The 20,049-nt window shown below is 37.1% G+C and overlaps 1 protein-coding gene across 1 annotated transcript in view; it reads right to left on the bottom strand.

The window, feature by feature from the left end:
* Positions 1–7,812: 7,812 nt before the first annotated feature.
* The window catches only part of FAT3 (FAT atypical cadherin 3), a 685,392-nt gene continuing 673,155 nt past the window's right edge, over positions 7,813–20,049 (bottom strand). Inside the window, 5 exon segments of the mRNA XM_074304562.1 lie at positions 7,813–9,491; positions 10,050–10,085; positions 11,139–11,198; positions 14,355–14,468; positions 18,385–19,040. Coding sequence (XP_074160663.1) covers positions 8,869–9,491; positions 10,050–10,085; positions 11,139–11,198; positions 14,355–14,468; positions 18,385–19,040 — 1,489 coding nt within the window. The 3' untranslated portion in view covers positions 7,813–8,868.

Below are 20,049 nucleotides of genomic sequence, written 5' to 3' on the forward strand. Positions count from 1 at the left end.
TACTAGTAGGCTGAGCAGGGAAGCAATCCATTTGGGGACTTATTTTGTATGTTACTTTTTAAAAATAATTCTGAATTCAACAATATTTAAACTGAATACTGTTATTTACAGTAAGATAGAAAAAGAAGATTGTACCCAAAACTTTGAAGCTCTCTTGTGTATAGCTGCTTTCCTATAAAATAATAAATTCAACATGTTACTCTTATATCTGTCCTACTGTTTGTCATTCCATTTGTGACTTTCCTCCTGTTTTCATATGTATGTCAAAAATGTTTCAAACTCTATCCTTTTTCTAAGTAGGCCAATCCATAGCTCTCTTTTTATTTGGACCCTTCTGTCAGGAAAAAAAGAAAAACTAAACCTTTGTAACTGATATAGTCAAGCAAAAGAATTTCCCCCATTGGCTCTTATTGAGAATTAAAGTTTCTTTTGCATCAACAGAAAGCAACCACATGCTTGGTTCACATTTATGAGGGGTTCAAACAAGATAAAGTTTCCATATAAGAAATATGGACAAATGGGAACTAGCTGCTGCAGCCCTTTCATCTCAAGTAACCAAAGGAAAACAATGTTCCTGGGTAAGGAAACTTTACCAACTTACATTGGCACTTGCTCCATAATTTATGGTCTTAATGTAGTCCTAGATAACCCTCCAAATAGTTAAGTAACTTGACTAAAGACATAGAATCAGTGTTCAGCAGAGGTAGGATCTCATCTGAAACTAGCCTGGCTCTGGTTGGGCTGATACTCCTATTAGTAATAATAATGATAATGAATAAGTCAACAAGTATTTATTAAGCTCTTACTATATGCTAGACCCCATGCTAAGTACTAGTGATGCAAAGAAGCAAAAACTAAAAACAACTTATTGTTGCAGCAACAATAATGGTTATCACATTAATTAGCCCTATGCAAACATCATCTCTTTTTTTTTTGAGGCTGGGGTTAAGTGACTTGCCCAGAGTCACACAGCTAGGAAGTGTTAAGTGTATGAGACCAAATTTGAACTCAGGTCCTCCTGAATTCAGGGCTGGTGCTCTATCCACTGCGCCACCTAGCTGCCCCCAACATCATCTCATTTTATCTTTACAACTCTGGGATGTAGGTGTTATTATTATCCACATTTTGTAAATAAGGAAACAGGCAGTCAGAAATTAAGTGACGGTGCTCCGACTATGTAGCTATCGAGTCTGAGGCAAAATTTGAACTCTGGTCGTTTTGACCTCAAGTTCAGTGCTCTCTTGAGGATACCTGGACATCCTCATTGCATGATTGGAAAAAAAAAAAAAAAGATTCCTGAGCTTAATGACTTGCTCACTTAATATAAAGGCCAGGGCTTGAAGCAGTTTCCTTATTCCTACTATTATGCTCTTTCCAAACTAAATTTTCAGAATAGAAGAATTTATAATTAGGAACCCCTGAGAGATAAGTGCTATTTCCATATCCTGTTAGTAACAGGATACAGGAAAAATTTGGCTTCCCTAATCTGCCCTGGGGGAGAAATTATGATGAGTACATTAAGAACCTTCCAAGCTGATGCTTGTTCTCAGTTCTCTGCTGGTTGAGTTGGCAAATGTGGCAATGAGAACAATCAATCTTGCTGAAATCTCTTTCTTGATTTGTTATTTCTGCTGATCTCTTCTCACTCCTCTCTCTAGTTTTCCCTTACTTTCCTGCTCTTTGTTTAAAACCAACGAACCAGCACAAAACCCTTTTTGCTTCAAACTCCCTTCTCATTTTTCATTCACTGCTGTGGTTAAGGGTCTCTCCATACATGGAGGCCAATAACGTTTTTCTCTCATCAGTCTCAATTTCATCTATACTTTCCAACTTTTAGAGATGGGTCCCCTGCCTTTTCTCCCTTACACCAATATTTGTGATGATTGAGCTCAACCTCAATTTTTAACATTTAGCTCTACTGGGATGGATATCTGTTCATTCCATTTTTCTATAGAATGGGACCTATAAACTCAAATGTTTGCTCAGTTTTGATTCACACTTTGTTTATATAATCAAATCATAGCAGGTAACACACAACATATACCTTTAGGCCTATTATTCAGTGGCTTTTGGAAATGGATTCAAAGCAAAACTACCTTGTCAAATTGCCATAATGTTGTGATTATGAGAAGAGAAATGAGTAACTTTTAAGGCTTCAATATTACCATCCATTGTTATTTTTGATTTAATTACATTGAGTGAAAAGTCATTAACAATGAGAACTCATTTCGGGGAGGTGAACTCTCATTAAGTTTTTGAATTAAAGGGAAAGTTTTGGAACCAGAAGTCATGTAAAGGGTATAGAAACTCAGGATGAATATCTTGGGAGAAAAGAGTGGAAACGGAAGCATTCCTGTGCTGTATGCTTCTAGACAGAGATGGAGAGGTAGCTGATGATAAAAAATCAGAGGTCTTGAATACATATAATGACCAACTTTCTCCCACTATCACTGAAACCAAAGCTTAGACCTTTTCACCTTTACTTTCATCATTTTGTCTTTAGACTACACTTCCTTCTCAGAGGTGTCTTCTCACCTAAAATTGCGTACAGATGTTGGAGAAAGAAAACCAAAAGGCCAGTAAAGTCTTCAAGGCTGAATGAAAGATTTTAAAGACCAATAGCCTTCCTGTCTTTTTTGCTCCAAATAGTGGTATATGGTATTTGGGAAGGACAGGAGGTCTACATAGCTACACAGCTTTTTCCTTTATTTAACTCTGTCTCATTAACAACCAAAAATCTTGGGCTGTGTCCAAGAAACTCGAAATAAATTAATTCAAACTTTCAAATGTAAGCAATTTCCAAGTTAGGGGCTTCTTGTGAATAGTTAAAATAATGAGGAGAGAGACTATAGGTAAAAGCCTCAATGACTCCAGATGGGCGTTCTCATTTAAATTTCACATTTTCCACAATTCCCTGCAAGATGTAAATGGTTACCTTATAAACTGTGATCAGGAGGCAAATGAAAAGACAGCAAATCAGAAGAAAAAGGCAACACAAAGTTTTCGTTTTTTGTTTTTTTACTTGAAAACTTGTTTTTAACCATCAAATTTTGGCAGTTACAAACCTGTACACTGTTGGGCTGTTGTTTTTTTTTTTTGTTTGTTTGTTTTTTTGTAGTTGTTGCTTTTTTTCTTCATTTTTTTAGGAAAAGAACACAAGACTTAATACTGCCAACAGCAATATATGAAGGAACAATTCATCTTCATACAAGGGACAAGACCCACTTAGAGTGTTAGCTTTCCCTTTTGCATAAGGTTGTGTGTATGAGAGATAATGTGTATGTGAAGAAATGACATACTTTAATACATACTTGAAATGGCATAAAAATCATGTACCTAGTATCTGTGCAAAACACATTCATTTTAAAAAAAAGTCAATAAAAAACATTTCCTTAAAAACTGAAAAAAGTTAAATGAAAACAGTGAAACCAAAGAAAGGTTACAGTACATTTTGGAAATGATTAAAAAGCATCATTTTCAAATCTAAAACTTTTTTCTCATTATTTTAAAAGTTTATAGACTGATAACTCAGATGATTTAGAATCTGACTCCCAAATTAAAGCATCCTGATAGGCATCAAATACAGTATCTACAAAAGCCTGGAAATTTGAAACCACTATATACATTTTTATAAACATTTTTAAACACCAAAACATACATCTTTTACAAACCAGCCTGTTTGCAACAGGTAAAATTTACAAGACAATCTTTCTAATACAGTGCTTAAAGAGAACTGCTTCCATGTTCCAAACACATCTGTCCTTCCCCGAATGCAGTAGTATGGGCTCATTAAATTGTTAAATAGTAGCAATTCCGGTATTTGCTTACTAGAAGAATACTACAGTACATATTAACCATTCCCACCTTGCTCTTATAACAATACAGTTCTAGTGCATCCTTAACACTGGTAAAGACTAGTTATGTATGGCCTTTGTGTAGCATTACACAATTATTGCTTTTCATTATTACAGAAAAAAAAGGAATTTGTTTCCTTTTCCATCTCTCCCAGCCAGCTGGCGAAACATTAAATGAATGTCTCATCCTCTAAGGATAATTTGAAACCTCAGACTCCTTCCCCCACACTCCCCCACCCCCCAAAATGAGCAAACAAGCAGAAAGCATAAGCAAAAGACAAGTCTGAGGCATCCTATCTGATTGATATAGATAGATGTTTGGGACTCAAATCAGCAAAATCTGAGGCTACCCTCATATAAAAATGTGGCAAATGATCATGGTGATCTACAATCATTCTCAAGTCATAATTTCTCAGGGTTTATAATTGAATATGTAATAGTAATTTTAAAAGCCAAACCATTTGGCCAATTAAATGTATTGATATTGTTTGGATATTAACAAAATGAAATAAAGAAATCAAGAAATTATTAGGATAACCCTCCAAGAATAAATATATATGTACCACCTGATATTTCATTTAAAAGTTTTTTTTTGGGGGGGGGAGTAGATTTAGATAATTTGTTGCCTCAATTTGAAACACATACAGTTCCAGTGGTGTCTATAATTGCTATATTTAAAAAATTTACCCCATTAGTTGGGACTATCCTGGTGGTTTTCATTGCCTCAGGAATGCATCATGAATTCCCCTTTCTGGCTGTCATACCCATTCTCTGCCAGGCCCACTGTAGGGATAGACTGGTCCATCTTACTGGGCCTGCTTGGACAGCCAGGACTTTGCACATACAGAAGGTTGCTAGGGCCCAATAGCAGCATATATACTTGAAGGAAACAGAAAAAGGAAAATGCCTCCTTGGTCATCTTATACTGGTCTTTGTTCATCCCTTATTGCCAACATGGTTTCTGTTCTTTGCAGCAGCTTTAGCCCAAACACTCATTCAAACCATTCTTCAACTTGGTCATGTGCAAAAGTAGGCCATCTGCCTACCTACAGAGTTTATGAGAAATGATGGATAAGGGACATCATGGAAAGGTAAGGAGAAAATGCAGAGGGTGCTTAGACATTTCTCTTATGTGGAACATTCTGAAAAAATACCCATTAACATTAAGCAAAAACAGAAAAAGATTCCCATCCCACATTCTATCCAGATCTGAAACTGATCTCTTCATATGTATGATCACTGCCCATTTTAGGGCACTTCCATCCACCTGAGAGATTTAGTAAGCTAACAATGAACCTAGCCTGTGAAGTCTGTATCTACATGGCTAAAAAGCCAATAGAACACCAGATCTTGGTGCTTCACGTGAAGATTATTTTGGTATTTTGTCGTTCTCTTTGCCTTCGGAAAGCAAGTATATGGTGGAGAAAGATCAAAGGGCCTTGTGAACAAGGCTACCTGAATCTTCTGCAGAGTCCAGTTAAGACCATCATGGGATTGTAGGTCCTGAGAAGGGTAAACCTTCCTCCCATGCTTTGGGGTTCTGAATTTGGCCTGCTCTCATGGGAAAACCAAAGATGCTATTTAAAAGGATGAGGTACTTCTAAGTGGGGAATGTCATTTCAAGGACACCATTTGGCATGTTTTATCACATACCTTGTGCTCAGTTCTGTTAAGTGCATTTCAAAGTATCATAAGTGACAAAGTTCAGAAGATAGTAATAATGAAGGGATTAGAAGCTTTTTTTAAAACAAGAATGAAGACAAGGACTTGGTCTATTTTACTTACGGAAAAAGGTTTAGAGGAGGGAACGCAGAGGTATAATAAGTAAAATTAGGTAGAAAAATTCTAGATACAAGCTGTTTCCACCAAGTGCACAAAATGCAAGAAGGATGTAAAGAGAAAAGAGAAAAAAATGGCCCATTGGAAATTGTAAAATCCACAAGCCATTAATACATGGAATTGGGTGTCAAGGAAGCCAACAACTGCAACCAATATTCTGGCATGCCAATGTTTCTAATTCTTTTCCCCCAAATTGATGCTTTGGATATGTCCTAGCAAATAAAATAACCTTTAGATATTAGGACCTTAGGGTATAAGAAGAATTAATAATATGTTTTCAACATTTAACTGAAGCAGCATCTATAATAATCTGATATGTAGCAGATCAGAGTTTATTTAAACTTAGAGACCAAAGCTTGAATAAAAAAAGCTCACATGAAAATATAAACCTGTGTGCAACAAATTTAGCCTTTTGAACTGAGAGATCCAGTCTTCAGGAATTCAATGATGAACAGTCAAGATTAAAAGTCAGAGAGATCACAGAGAAAGTATGATATGATAGAAAGGACCTTGGTTTGGAAGTTTGGAAGAAAAGATGCCTGTTCTAGCCCTTGCTCTGTGGCTAACTGGCCAAGTAATGCAAGCCTGTAAGTAAAAATGAGGTTGAGGATGATAACTCTCTCTAAGCTTTTCAGATTTGGTGAGCTCTACAGGGAAATCCTTCATTTTCTACGTGATTTTGAGGAGAAATGTCAAATAATGTTCTCACCTGATTTTAAGATGATGATTCATTACATGACATGAAACAGAACTACCAGAGATGGACATCTCCCTGTTTGGCTTTTCTGAAAAGATCAGGTGAGATACATCTAAGAAATATGCAGGTTGGAGATAGCAGGCTGGCTCCCTGGATTTCACAGGGGCATTCAGATCTATTTACTCCTTCATTACCATGTCAGTCAAGCATTTCTCTCAGCAGAGAGGTTGTGTAAGCAATGGAAAATCATCTGTACTAATCCTGTCCTAATATATCCTGGGGGGTAAGAAATGAACTGTTGGTTTTACTTTGTCAGTTTTTTATGCCACTGCATTATTAAGCTGGTTACAGAGGTTCTATCTAGATCATTAGTTTGTCATTTTCTCGCTGATTCCTACAAATGCACTCCTCACATAAGAAAAATGTTGAAGAATTTCTTTGAATGCATTCTGGTTATATACTTCAATCCATCGCAGAACCCTGATTTCAAAACTATGGTACAGATCATCCCTCATTTAATACATCTGGACGAGAACAAGGATGAGAAAAAAATAAAATATGAAAGCCTATGAAGTGTGTCCACATATCTAGGAAGCTCTGAAGTGCAAGGGTATTGCCTTGACAAACTGTCAGGATACACTGATCCCTGTGCCAGGAGAGAAGTGAAATAAATGCAAAGAATGCAGGTAAGAAATGTGACTAGGTGGACCATGACTAGGCAAAGTTCTTTAGAGCTCACACATCAATGCCAAAATTTGTTAAAAAAAAAAAAAAAAAAAAAGCCAACAACCCACAACAGTTTTGCTCATTAAGCAGATAGTGCAAATAAACGTTTGCCAGGGAGAGAAGAAGTCATGGACTTCCCAGTCCTTGGAAACAGTTCAGGCTGCTCAGTATAAAATCTCATTTGCCCTAATCAGCCTGAGGGGAAGCAAAAAATCAACTCAAAATGTCAATTTTATATTTTATTGAACCATGTTGTAACATCTCTAGTGGAATGACTCTCTAATTCATTTAGAAAATTTTCATGGCCAAAACCCATGTGTCAGACTGACCCTGGGCTAAAATGAAACATGAAGTACTTTCTGAAGACATCTGAGACTCTTTGTATCATTCTAATAAAATGGCTACTTTTAAAATCCGGAATTTTGCTTTAAGTAAATAGATATGACACTATTCAAATAAGGTTAATTGAACTAACACAAACAAAAAGCATTTGATCAGTCTCTAATATTAAAGAGATCCAAAAGGTCAGAAGGCTTGCACTTTTGGCCATGGTTCATAGTTCATGAGTCTCAAAATCATTTTCCTCACAGAGGTGCCTTCTTGGGAGAAAACACATACACACATCTACACTGGCCCAAACACACATTACTATGATAATCTTGTGTACAAAAACATCTACTCATCTAGTCTCTCTTCTTTGACTTAAATCCATTTATTGAAATGATAGCGTCATGTTAAAAACAAGTACTTACTTGCCTTTCACCTGTGATAGTAAAAAAAAAAACAAACAAACAAACAAACAAACAAACAAACACAACAACAACATTTTTTGGGGGGAAATTTATGAATTGTAGACCTCTTTCAGCCTAGACAATGGTCACAAATTGGTCAACTTTATCTCCTAGTTTCCATAAACAAGATCAATGATTACAGTATCTCTCAAATTGTAATCAAGGCTGGGAATGTTTAACAATAAAATCAAAGAGAGATAACTTCTACCCTTTCCTCCCCAAAACAAAACCCCTAAACATTATTCTTCATTGAAATCTTTTTAAGAGATCCACAAACCCCATTGTCATTTAAATTTTGGGTTCCATTTTTAATCCAGGTTTTTCTAATTAAACCAGTATCAGAAGTCTACAAAAATGCAAGTCTTTTACTATAATTTTATAGCTGACAATCAGAAAGCTTTATAAAGAAAAATCATACTTTATTTTAATATTTTGCCCACTTTTGACTGATTTTAGTTTTACTTTTTCTTCTTTCCCCTTGAGGCCTTAGCTTCTCCCCTCCCCCAATTCTATTAACTATTTTCTTTCTTTTCTCTGTCGGCTTAATTTTGTTTCCTGCACCGCTACCCTGGTGCCTGAAATTTTATTTGTTCATTAACACTGCAGGGATTGATACTGTTAACACCTTCAAAAACACAATACTGCACAAAGCTGAAAAGATTGACTGCATATAACTTACTGGGTGAACTTGTGTAGGGGCTTCTTTACCCCCTTAAAAACTTGGTGTGCACTCTTGGCCATGAATGCTGGGTACATACTGTAAGGATTGTCTGTTGACTCACAGTAACAGATTTTGTGACATGATTTACACAACTGGACTTTAAAGTGTTTGTATGAGACAACATCATTTGTGACTAAGTTATTTGTGGAAAATGGTGGATTTCCCCCCATCGAATGGACTTCTTGTGGTCCATTTCCTTCAACTTTTCCATAAAGAATGGAGCCCAGATGTCTGTGTCCTTCACACCTGAGTCTGGTGCTGGGTCTCAATAAACGGAATGTGAAGGCTGGTGAGACTGAGCTCCTCCACGCTTTCATAGTCACTCATGGCCACTTCAGAATCCTCAAAGCCACAGCCGGCAGACACGTCCGAGGAGGAGGTGCCGAGGGAATTGTGCAAGGTTAAGGACACGTTGTCTGCCGTGCTTGGGTTCTCTAGGTTCTGTCCCACACCCACAGCAAAAGTACTAAATTCATGTGCAGGCGGAGGTCCCACCATGTCTGTCTCGTTGGGGAATGGGTGGGGAGGGAGATACTGGCTAGGGTGGAACTGGGGCCTTCGCCTGCAGTCTGGGCTCAGTGTGCCGGCCAAGGAGACCGGCTGGGAGGGGGGCAGTGCCTCAAAGTGGTCCGGGTAGTCCTCCGGCAGGGGAGGGGGCAACTGGTCTTGGCTCAAAAACTCCTCCTCGTGAGGTGGGGGATATTCACTATCAATGTCATAGCCCCCTAGGTAGTAATCGGATTCGAGCTCCCTTGTGCTCCCCTGGTGCACTGAGGTGCCGTCTGTATTCTCGTAGTTGGGTACTTCCTCAATGTCAGACAGGCGGGCTCCCGGCATCCAGTCCGAGGTGTCCCAGTGGTACGCTGAAAAAAGAAACTGATCTTAGTTAATGTCCCTGGGGTTGGGGGGTGACCTGGGGCAGGAATGGGAGCAGGAGGAGAAGAGCGCCACATGCACGCCTTCCCAACTTCATGAAGTCATCATCCACATGCTGTTTACAAGGCATTTGAGGGGGTCAGCCATGCTCTGACCAAACAACAAGCCACTTTATATGATGATGCTCAAGGGGATAAGGTGCTCCCCTTCTACTCAGCCAGACCACGAACAAGAAGATGAGGGAAAAAAAAATTAGGAGTCTACATTGTAGGAAAGACCTCCTATCTCCAAATCCCTCTTCCCACCTCCCAAACCATATAGAAATCAAAGTTTTCAACATGCTTGCAAAGCAGGCTTGAGGAGAGGCAAATGGCTGGCTTAGGACACGCCAAAGGGACCTGGAAGGAGATCCCACTCGATATCTGGAACATGCAGAGAGCTAACAAAACACTCAGAAAGGGTGAGGGGGGAGGAGAACGAGAAGAACTGAGGCAACAAAACCAGGAAAGGAACAGGGGGCTTGGCTGGAATCTGGGGGGAGTCACCTCGGTTGTAGTTCTGTCCTTGGTCCATAACTGACACTGTTTAAATACAAAGCAAAGAATAAAACTGACCACTCTAGTCACATGAGCACTGGAAGACTTAGAGAGGACATGCTTTTAGGACATGCTTCAATAATATATTTGGGATCTAGCTGATTACAGCTTCAATCGTCACTCCTAAGCAACAGAAGTAGGAAATGAACTTCAGCAATACGCAGTCCCATAGGGCATGAAGAGCTAGTTCTGGACAGAAAGAGCTCCCTGATGTAATCTATTTCTTCACATTATATCTATGGGATGGATGTTTGAAGCAAATAATTACACTTTTCACCTATTTTTCTGCTAATTATATTTACCTCTTCTGGTATTCCCACTTCACAGTTTACTTTTTTAAGGTAACTGATCAAAACTTTGCACTTTGGTCCAGATCTGTGATTGCATTTGGCAAACTCCTGGTAAGGAAAATTTCTCTACCTATTCAAACTCTTTAACTTCAAGAGTTGTCTAGAGCATGTAGCCAGAATGTATCCAAGGCAGAACTTGATATTTAGGTCTGTTTTTTGTCTGACTTTGAGACCAGTTCTTTTTTCAACAATGTTCAAAGTGGGAAAGTAAACAACTAATTTATTCATTTAATTTCCATTAAAGGCATCAAAACTGCTGAGTGACTTTAAGAAAAAGAAACAAAAACCAGGTCACATGTCTAACTTCAGGCATCCTCCAGCAGTAGGAAGCATTGGAAGCTCTACTATTTGATCCCAGGATTTTAAAATGTTTGTAGAATCACGATTAGGTATTTTTTTCAAAGAAAGTAATCATTTATAGGGGACATAGAGAATATTTCAGGTCATGAGATTCACTTTTTTTAAAAAGAACTTTAAAATTGTCTCAAAGGAATTCTTTTAAAAAGCCAATGCCAATGAATGGCATGAAACTAATGAGCCCTTAGAGCCAATGGTCCCTGATGCCTCATTTTATTCTTAACTGCTAATATTGAATCTAATCCAAAGTAATGAGAGGTTACTAAATTTCAAAGAAAGATAACTTGATTTAAAAAAAAAAGAAATGTTAACAGAAAAAAAATGTAAATACCTTCATTTTCTATAGTGTCAACTACATTGTTGACAAGCTGAATGACAGTCACTATGGAAGCTTGTGGGAGAGGGAAAGCAGACAAGAGAGGGAAAGGATAGCTTTAGGTTAGTATTTTAAACATATAATACCTTCTCAACCAATACACATGTATATTCACATTTTATTATATTATACTATATAAACAAAATCAGAGATTCCATACAATTCATTAGAGCAGTATTTCAATGGACACCTTAATTTGGGTAACAGTGATTTTTGGACTAAATGGAAAATAATGGCAAATTCTAAGCCAAACCTACCAAAAGGTATATAACTAATAAATTAATTATGTGGATATGTGATTTTGTCAAATTAAGAACTTCTAGTGAAGATCACAACAGATGTAAAAAAAATACCCTTCAATTTATAGTTTTAAAATTTTCTAGGATTACTAAATTTAAGGGACTTGCCCATAGTCACACAGTTAATATGTGTCACCAAAGTCTGTCCTCATTATATCCTAGTATCTGTCCCCATTTACCAGTTAATATACGTTGCAAATTCACATCAGCAATATCAGCTAAATAAATTTAAGAAGCTAGTACCTCTCTTATTTCACACTAATTTCTCTTTAGTAACTCTCTAATGAATCTTGGAATAAAGCAATTAATTTGTCAGGTGGTTCTATCTGAATCAGTCAGGTTACTAATGAGAAGGCTTAATTTTTTTATTTCAAATGCTCGGCCAATATACCAGTACCTTTTGTGACTAAGATATGTGTGGCCTCTACAATGATTAAGATGTGATAAGGAAATAGTTGTGATTTATAGTTACCCTAAGTGTTTTCTGTTGATGTGACTAAGCATAGAGTCCATTTCCCAAAAACTCTACAAAACAGTATCTAATAGAATTCAAAATGGAAAGAGAATATTTAATTTGAGACACTAAATGTACCACGAAGAGATGGCCATATTTTCTTTGCCTGGATGAGCCAAGCTAGGGGTGCCATAGGGAGGTTGAATACTTAGCCATCCTTGGATGTTACTTATAGCTATTGAAAATTGGAGGCAGGATGACAATATTTCACCCCTTTCCTCATTTGTCTAACCCAGAACAACCAGTGTTGGGAAAGCAGGTAGTAGTTACATGACTAGATTGAGATGACTTTCTATTAAAGGAATTGGCTTGCTTTGATTCAAAATTGACAGGTTTAAGTAAGCACCAACCTGGCCACTCTTATCACTTCAGCATTGAGGAAAAAGATGTTTTGATTATTTAAAACACTCAGTACTAACTTCAGAATTGATGCCCCCTCCTCATGAAATACATTTCTCTGTTTCTTAAATATAATTGTATTTTTATGTAATGGGGTTCAGATGGCTAAGCATCCTATTATGAACTGCTTATAAGTTGCTTGTTATCCTGAAAGTTAATGGTTGTGTAGGGATGGTGGTAGTGGTAGGAAATTGTCAACATCATCCTAAATGCCATTGGGATGTCCTTAACTACAGCGGTGCAAAGAATATCAATTCTAGAATTAGTCCTAGGTATTCTATAAAACATTTGTTTTTTGCAGCTGGGGTGATGAAGTTTCTAAATAGCTTACAGCCAAAAATAGATGTTCAATCCTCCAAGTAGTACAGTGCAGAGTGAGACTGGAGTAAAGCAGCTGGCTTACTCTGCCATTTGGGGTCATTTAATCATTGAAGCTAGGGAGGTGCCTAAACCCATAAAAACCCCATTTTGGCTGTGATTCATTATACCAACATAAGAGCAAATGCCTCTTTATCACACAGCTTATCACAGGGACTCAAGTACCTTGAGGATTTCCTCAGAGTTCTCAAGTTGCAGTGTTATATGGAATACACTTTTAAAAAATATTTTATTTTTTCCCAAATTACATATAAAGACAATTTTCCCCATTCAATTAAAAGAAATTGAGTTCTAAATTCTCTCTCTCCATTCCTAAGATGATAAACAATTTGTTATAGGTTATACATATTCAATCATGCAAAATATATTACCATATTAGTTATGTTGAAGACATATTTCTACTAACAATAGCTGGAATGTTGCTGGAGGTATAGTTGGATTTTTAGGCTTTCAGCTTTTTTAAGGCCTGGGGAAATATAGCTGTTGCTTCAACATGTATTCATCATGTTGTGTATGCTATATCTAGCATACTGGGGATAGTGGTTTAATCTCTTGAGAATAATATTCCAAGCCTCTTTATGATTCTAAATCTAATTACTATATAGTAATTATATTTTGTGATGTATCTTTTAATGTTTTTTAACAAACAAAAAGTATTTTCTTTTCCTCCAACTTTTTCATTGAAAAGACAAAAGAACAAATTCCTTCTAACAAATACTTAGTTATTATATATATATATATATATATATATATTATGTATTATGTATATAAAATATAAAGAGGTCTTATCTCACCTCTTTTTCTTCTTTTATTGGACAGAAAACAAGTTTCTACTCCCCATCACATAGCTCAGGGAACCTATGCCCTTAGTCTTATGTAAGAGGTCCTTCTTTTGAATTCTGATGTCACTTTGTATGCACTTCTCTCATGGGCCTGTACAAACATTTTATTTTATATTTATCTGTATATGGCTTTTATGTCTCATGACAATATCTCACCCCATTCCTCATTTGTCTAACCCAGAACAACCAGTCTTGGGAAAATAGGTAGTAATTATGTGACTAGATTGAGATGATTTTCTACTAAAGGAATTGGCTTTCTTCAATTCATAATTGATGGATTTAAGTAAGTATTGACCAGGCTACCCTCATCACTTTAGCATTGAGAAAAAGGATGATTTTATTTATCTATTTCTCTTTATATGTAGGATGAATAAACACAGTAGGGCCACAATATTGACAATATAAATTGAATGTAAAAAATATATATATATATATATATATATATATACATATATAAAACATATACAATTATATACATATAAGTACATTTATATAATTTATATGTAATGTAAATTGAAATCAACTTGTTTAAATTGATCCTTCTCCAAATGATGGTACCTTGGGAGTATACATAAAATATGGAGATGGCTTCATCCCAGTTATGAAATGAATAGGCTTCTCAATATATAAAAGCCCTTTTCCCTTATGAGGGAATCATCTGATGAAGATCTAAAGGACACTTGCTAGGTTAAAGCTCATTCTCTTAGAATTCTAAGAATTGAACTTGAAGATTTCTTACCATTATCATCTCCAGAGTCAGACTGGAAAGAGCTGAGGGACTGAACCTCCGAGTTGCTGCCTTTATTACTTCCCACAAAACAGGTCACTTCTTCAGCATCATCCACACCTTTGTCTTCAATGACAGGAAAAAGAGACAACAGAATGGTAATGGTTTATTCTGTCCATGTATCAATTCCTGCCACTTGCAGAGTTCATTTTTATTTTTCAGGTTCTTTCCCCTCTTCTATTTTCATTTGGTCAGAGAAACGATTTACTTCCAAAGGAGAAAATTGATTGCTCTATTGGGTGTAAAGGTCTATTAATCATGTGATTTGCATTATGGATTTGAAACTCTTAACCCGGGGTAAATGAGCTTCCAAATAGCTGACAACCAAAAGTAGATGCTCTGCCCTCAAAGTACTACAGTCAAATGAAGTCTGAGACCGGAGTAAAGCAGCTGGCTTGCTTTTTGCCATTCAGGGTTCATTTAAATCATTTACATGAACTGATGTGGTGTCAACAGTAGATTAAACAAGATTACTTTTAAAATGGGGGAAGTATAAATATTTTATAGGCAAGAGTGCCATGACATTTATTCAAACTTCAATCAACAGATAGAGAGATTTTCAGTTCAGCCTCTAGAGGGCAGGGTAGCATCAACTTTAATAATTATAGAATTCTCATAAATTGTGCCTGTTAAAGGGAAAAACCTGGGGTAGAAAGGCTTCCTGTATCCCCACTCTCTTATTCCTTTAGGTACAAATTTATCCTGGGCACACAGATGCACAAATATCACAGGGTCATTTTCTTATTTGATGGAGTACAATAGCCTGTCATCATCTGAAAAACAAATTGGCCACTTACAGAATGTCTTTCCAGAACACTCTACCACCCTTAACAAAGAAGTCAATGTATTAAATAAAAACTCAACAATACGTTGGGGGGAAATCTGAGTTTTGGCCGGAGGTATATTTTGGAAATAAACCTGTCACATTAAAGAGGGAAAAGAAATGATCATCAGAAGAAGATTTAAATCATCGCACTATGTGATGGTATGTAGAGACACAGGCTTGTAATAAAAAGAATATCCATTCTTCTTCCTGGACTCAGGAATTAGTCCCCACAGAAGGGACTATTTTTCTGCACCTGTTGTCAATTAGACAAACCCCAAGTAAGATGTGGTAGTAGATTAATTACTAATATAAAAGCAAAGCAACACTAGGAAGGAAGCCACATTTTGGAAAACAAAACAAAACAAAGCCCAGACCCCCTAAGCTCTGTTTTTGACAAGGGCAGGCTGTATACAAGGTTTACTTTTATCATAAAGAAGACTACAGTGAGCCCTGGGGGTGAGAGTGGTACAGTCTAGTAGCAGAAATGAAAATATAGGAGGTTTCCTTGTATTCTCAAGTTGAATTAATTTAACACAAACTCTTGGGGCCTCATGACCCACATAACACCACCCTGGACTGACTTAAGTCCTGGGTTAACGCAGTGCTGCAGCCCAAGCTCATCTCATTTTTTGGCTTTGGACTTCATAGTGCTTTGTGGATGCCTGCCTCTCTTACATACCTAACTGTAAAACAAATTAAAATTGTTGTTATTTTTGTATGGGGCTTATTCCACTTTTAGACTGTGAGTTCCTTGCATACAGTGATTATACATTTATCTCTGAATTCCCAATAGTCAGTCATGTCTTCTATATGCTAAGCTCTGAATCAAGGAATGGCAAAAGATGGTTCCTGCCCTCAAAGAGCACACAATCTAATGAGGGAGAAAGGAAACTACTATATACAAATACAATTACCTATCCATCTGGTCAATTAGAAATAATCAACAGATGAAAGGTACTAGTTATTAAAGAATTAAATGGTTTTGAGAAGATGGGATTTGGGCAAGGACTTGAAGGAAATCAGGAAAGTATGGTGGTGGAGATGAATATGGAGGTAATTCCAAGCACAGGGGAAAGCCATTGAAAACACCCAGAAGAAACAATTCCCAAGGATTTTATACCTCCCAAGGAGGTATATTCCCATATACCTCCAAAGAAAGATATGATAGTATAAATGCCAATTGAAGCATAATTTTTTACTTTATTATTTTAGGAGGTTTTTTTTTTTTTTTTTTGGTCTGTGTTTTCATTTGCAACATGGCTACTGTGGAAAGGTTTTACATGACTGAACATGTGTAATCTATATCAAATTACTTGCTTTATTAAGGAGAAAGAAGTGGAAGGAGGGAGGGAGGTAATTTGGAACTCAAAATATATAAAAAAAAAGAATGTTAAAAAAATTTATATGTAATGGAAAAAAAATTTAAAAACCAAAAATTAGAGGCAGCTAGGTGGTGCAATGGATAGAGCACCAACCCTGAGGTCAGGAGGACCTAAGTTCAAATCTGATCTCAGACACTTAACACTTCCTAACTGTATGACCCTGGACAAGTCACTTAACCCCAATTGCCTCAGCAAGAAAACAAATAAATAAATAAAGCAGTTAGCCCCCTTCCCCCAAAGAAAAGAAACATTTTCTGTGAGGACCAGCAAAGAGGACAGTATCATTAACCCAAAGTGGGAATAAGTTGAAAGGAAATTGGAAAGATGGGGGAAGAAAGATTCTGAAAGTTTTGAATGCCTAACACAATTTTATATTTTATACTGGATGTGATAAGGGAGCCAGTGGAGTTTATTGAGTAAGGGAGTGATATAGACCCATGCTTTTGGAAGATTACTTTGGCAGCAGTGGGGAAAGACTTAATGAAGCTTGAAGGTCTCCACCAGACTGGTGGCAGTGTCAGAACAGAAAACAAGGAGCTTATGAGAGATTTTAAGAGGGTAAAATTGATGAGGCATGAGAAGAGATTGAACATGGGGAGAGAGGGAGAGAGGAAGGGAAGGAGGGAGGGAGGAGGAGGAGGAGGAGGAAGAGAAAGGTGGGGGGGAGAATGGTGCTCTTGACAGTAATAGGGAAGTTCCAAGAAAGAAGGTTTTGAAGCAAAAAATGAGTTTGGTTTTGTGCACAGTGAGGTTCAGATGTTTATGGGAAGTCTGGTTCAAGATGCCCAATTAACAGTTGGAATTGTACAACTTGAAGTCAGGAGAGAAGTCAGAACTGGATGAGTAGATCTGAGTATTATTAACATAGAGATGATAATGGAACTCATGGGAACTGATAAGGACTTTGCACATATACAACAGGTGCCTAATAAATATTACAGTAAATTTAATTAAAAGAAATCCTTACTGGCCTCTCAGTTCCACTTCCTAATATGGAAGAGAAGGAAAAAAAAAAGAATTGAGCAGAGAAACAAATATAGTAACATGCAATTAAGAACGCAATAAGCCAACGAGCTTAGTCTTTTTCAGTGGCATGGAGAACCACAAGACTAGTTAAGAAAATACTATCTACATTAGGCAAAACAAGTAAGCCTAACTAAAGTGTTATAGTAAGTTGTCATTTAAAATTGGTTATATATTGTAAAATCAGAATCAGAATTGGCTTTTTCTATGGAAAAAAAATTCATTGTAATGACAGATGACTTAAAGTTCATCTTCAACCATTTTTCTGACTAATTTATTGTCCATTTACCTGGGTATCTAATTGGAAGCAATGTGACATTCAAGAGCCTATCTCAAGTCTGGAATTACGGATTATACCTCTCTCCTTAAGTGTTTAAATGTTTGTGACCCATATCAGTGACCCTGAGGCTATGTAGTAATGAACCAGGCACATCTCAGGTGCCAATTAATCACTGACCTTGATAATGATGATCAGAGTTCAGCAAGAAAAGATTAAATTATGTTCAATGTATAAAATGTAGCCTTTTGTTTATTTTTAAACTAAAAGAAAGCTGCTAGTAGAAAAAGAAAAAAGTATGGACTTGGAACCATTTGAGTTCAAATTTAGTGTGATGAGCTTTTAGTGGCTCAATTGTTGGTGAAAGGAGGGAGATGAACTGGATGATTCCTAAAGTTCTCCTTTTGTGATTCCGGGATTCGGAAGGAAGCCCACCTCCCACAAACATTTCCACCACCACCAGCTTCCACTCACTCTCTGTTCCTGCATCCCAGACACTTTTTCTGATGGAATCACAATCAGAACGACAAGGGGAGACAGCTGGGAGATTGGGAGCCACACTGCACACAACCACTCCCCTCCTGGCAGTTAATATTCGGGGTGACTCAGGATGAAAAGTGGTCATCTCCTGGTGCTCCACACCAAGCCCATCAACGATCTTGTCCAGGTTGTTCCTAGAATCACTCTGGAAACAAGGGGTGTAGGCCATTGGGCGCACGGGGACCTGTGGGGGGCCAACCTCCTGGTAGATGTTCCGGCTGTCCCCACCCCCCCTTAGGTTCTTGAACTGAATCCCATTGCTTTTGTTCAGTAGCGCTGCGGTGGCTGGGTCCTGGACCAGAGTGATATTGTTCCTGGAATAGTTCTTGCGGAAGACTTTCTTGCGGAAAATGATGAACAAGACAATTAAAACAAAGATGACAAACAGAACCACGGCAATTCCAATGAGTTCTTCCTTTCCAACGTAGGAGTGGCCAGCTTGGATGTTGGGAACCACCACTGGCCGGAGCCCACAGTACTGGCCCACATAACCTGGGGTGCAGTTACAGAGGAAAGAGCCAAACACATTGACACAGGAACCTCCATTTTCACATTCTTCTCTGTCGCACTCATTGATGTCTTCCTCACACCTTTAGGAACATAAGAATCCCCCCCCAAAACAGTGACAATTTGAAACTAATTAGAGATTTAAAAGTCACCTATTTAATAATCCCTTTCCCCAAAATACTCAGAGAATGAAAACATTTCTGAAGGAATTTTTAAAAAGTAATTATACCAATTTTTTTTCTTTTTAATGTAATCTCATCCATATTAATACCTACCTTGATATGATTCTTAAGCAAACATACAATTCAACTCCACAAACATTATTAAGTGTCTATCACACAGCACAAGGCACCATGTTAGGCTTTAGGGATCTAAAGACAGAAAGGAAACAGTCCCTACTTTTAAAAAACATATAATCTACTAGAAGATTCTACCTTTCTTTTCTTTTCTTTTCTTTCTTTCTTTCTTTCTTTCTTTCTTTCTTTCTTTCTTTCTTTCTTTCTTTCTTTCTTTCTTTCTTTCTTTCTTTCTTTCTTTCTTTCTTTCTTTCTTTCTTTCTTTCTTTCTTTCTTTCTTTCTTTCTTTCTTTCTTTCTTTCTTTCTTTCTTTCTTTCTTTCTTTCTTTCTTTCTTTCTTTCTTTCTTTCTTTCTCTTCCTTCCTTCCTTCCTTCCTTCCTTCCTTCCTTCCTTCCTTCCTTCCTTCCTTCCTTCCTTCCTTCCTTCCTTCCTTCCTTCCTTCCTTCCTTCCTTCCTTCCTTCCTTCCTTCCTTCCTTCCTTCCTTCCTTCCATCCTTTCTTTCCTTTCTTCCTTTCTTTCCTTTCTTTCTATATGTGTGTGCTACACACACACACACTCCCCATTCTATTTGCCCATTTTAGCAGATGTTGTATTTTTATTTGAAGGGCTTGGTCTCCTGTGGTTTTTGGTAAAGTCAACATTATATAGTCAAATTTTACTAACTGGGTTCAAATGGAGAAAAGGCCAGTCTAAATTAATAAGGTATTGAAATCATAGAAATATGAAAAGAAATGTAATTTGATTGCTTTAATTATATTATATACAGTGAATTACACATAATTCAAAGTAGGCCA

This window comes from Sminthopsis crassicaudata, chromosome 3 (genome assembly GCF_048593235.1).
Source record: "Sminthopsis crassicaudata isolate SCR6 chromosome 3, ASM4859323v1, whole genome shotgun sequence".
Classification (NCBI taxonomy): Eukaryota; Metazoa; Chordata; class Mammalia; order Dasyuromorphia; family Dasyuridae; genus Sminthopsis; species Sminthopsis crassicaudata.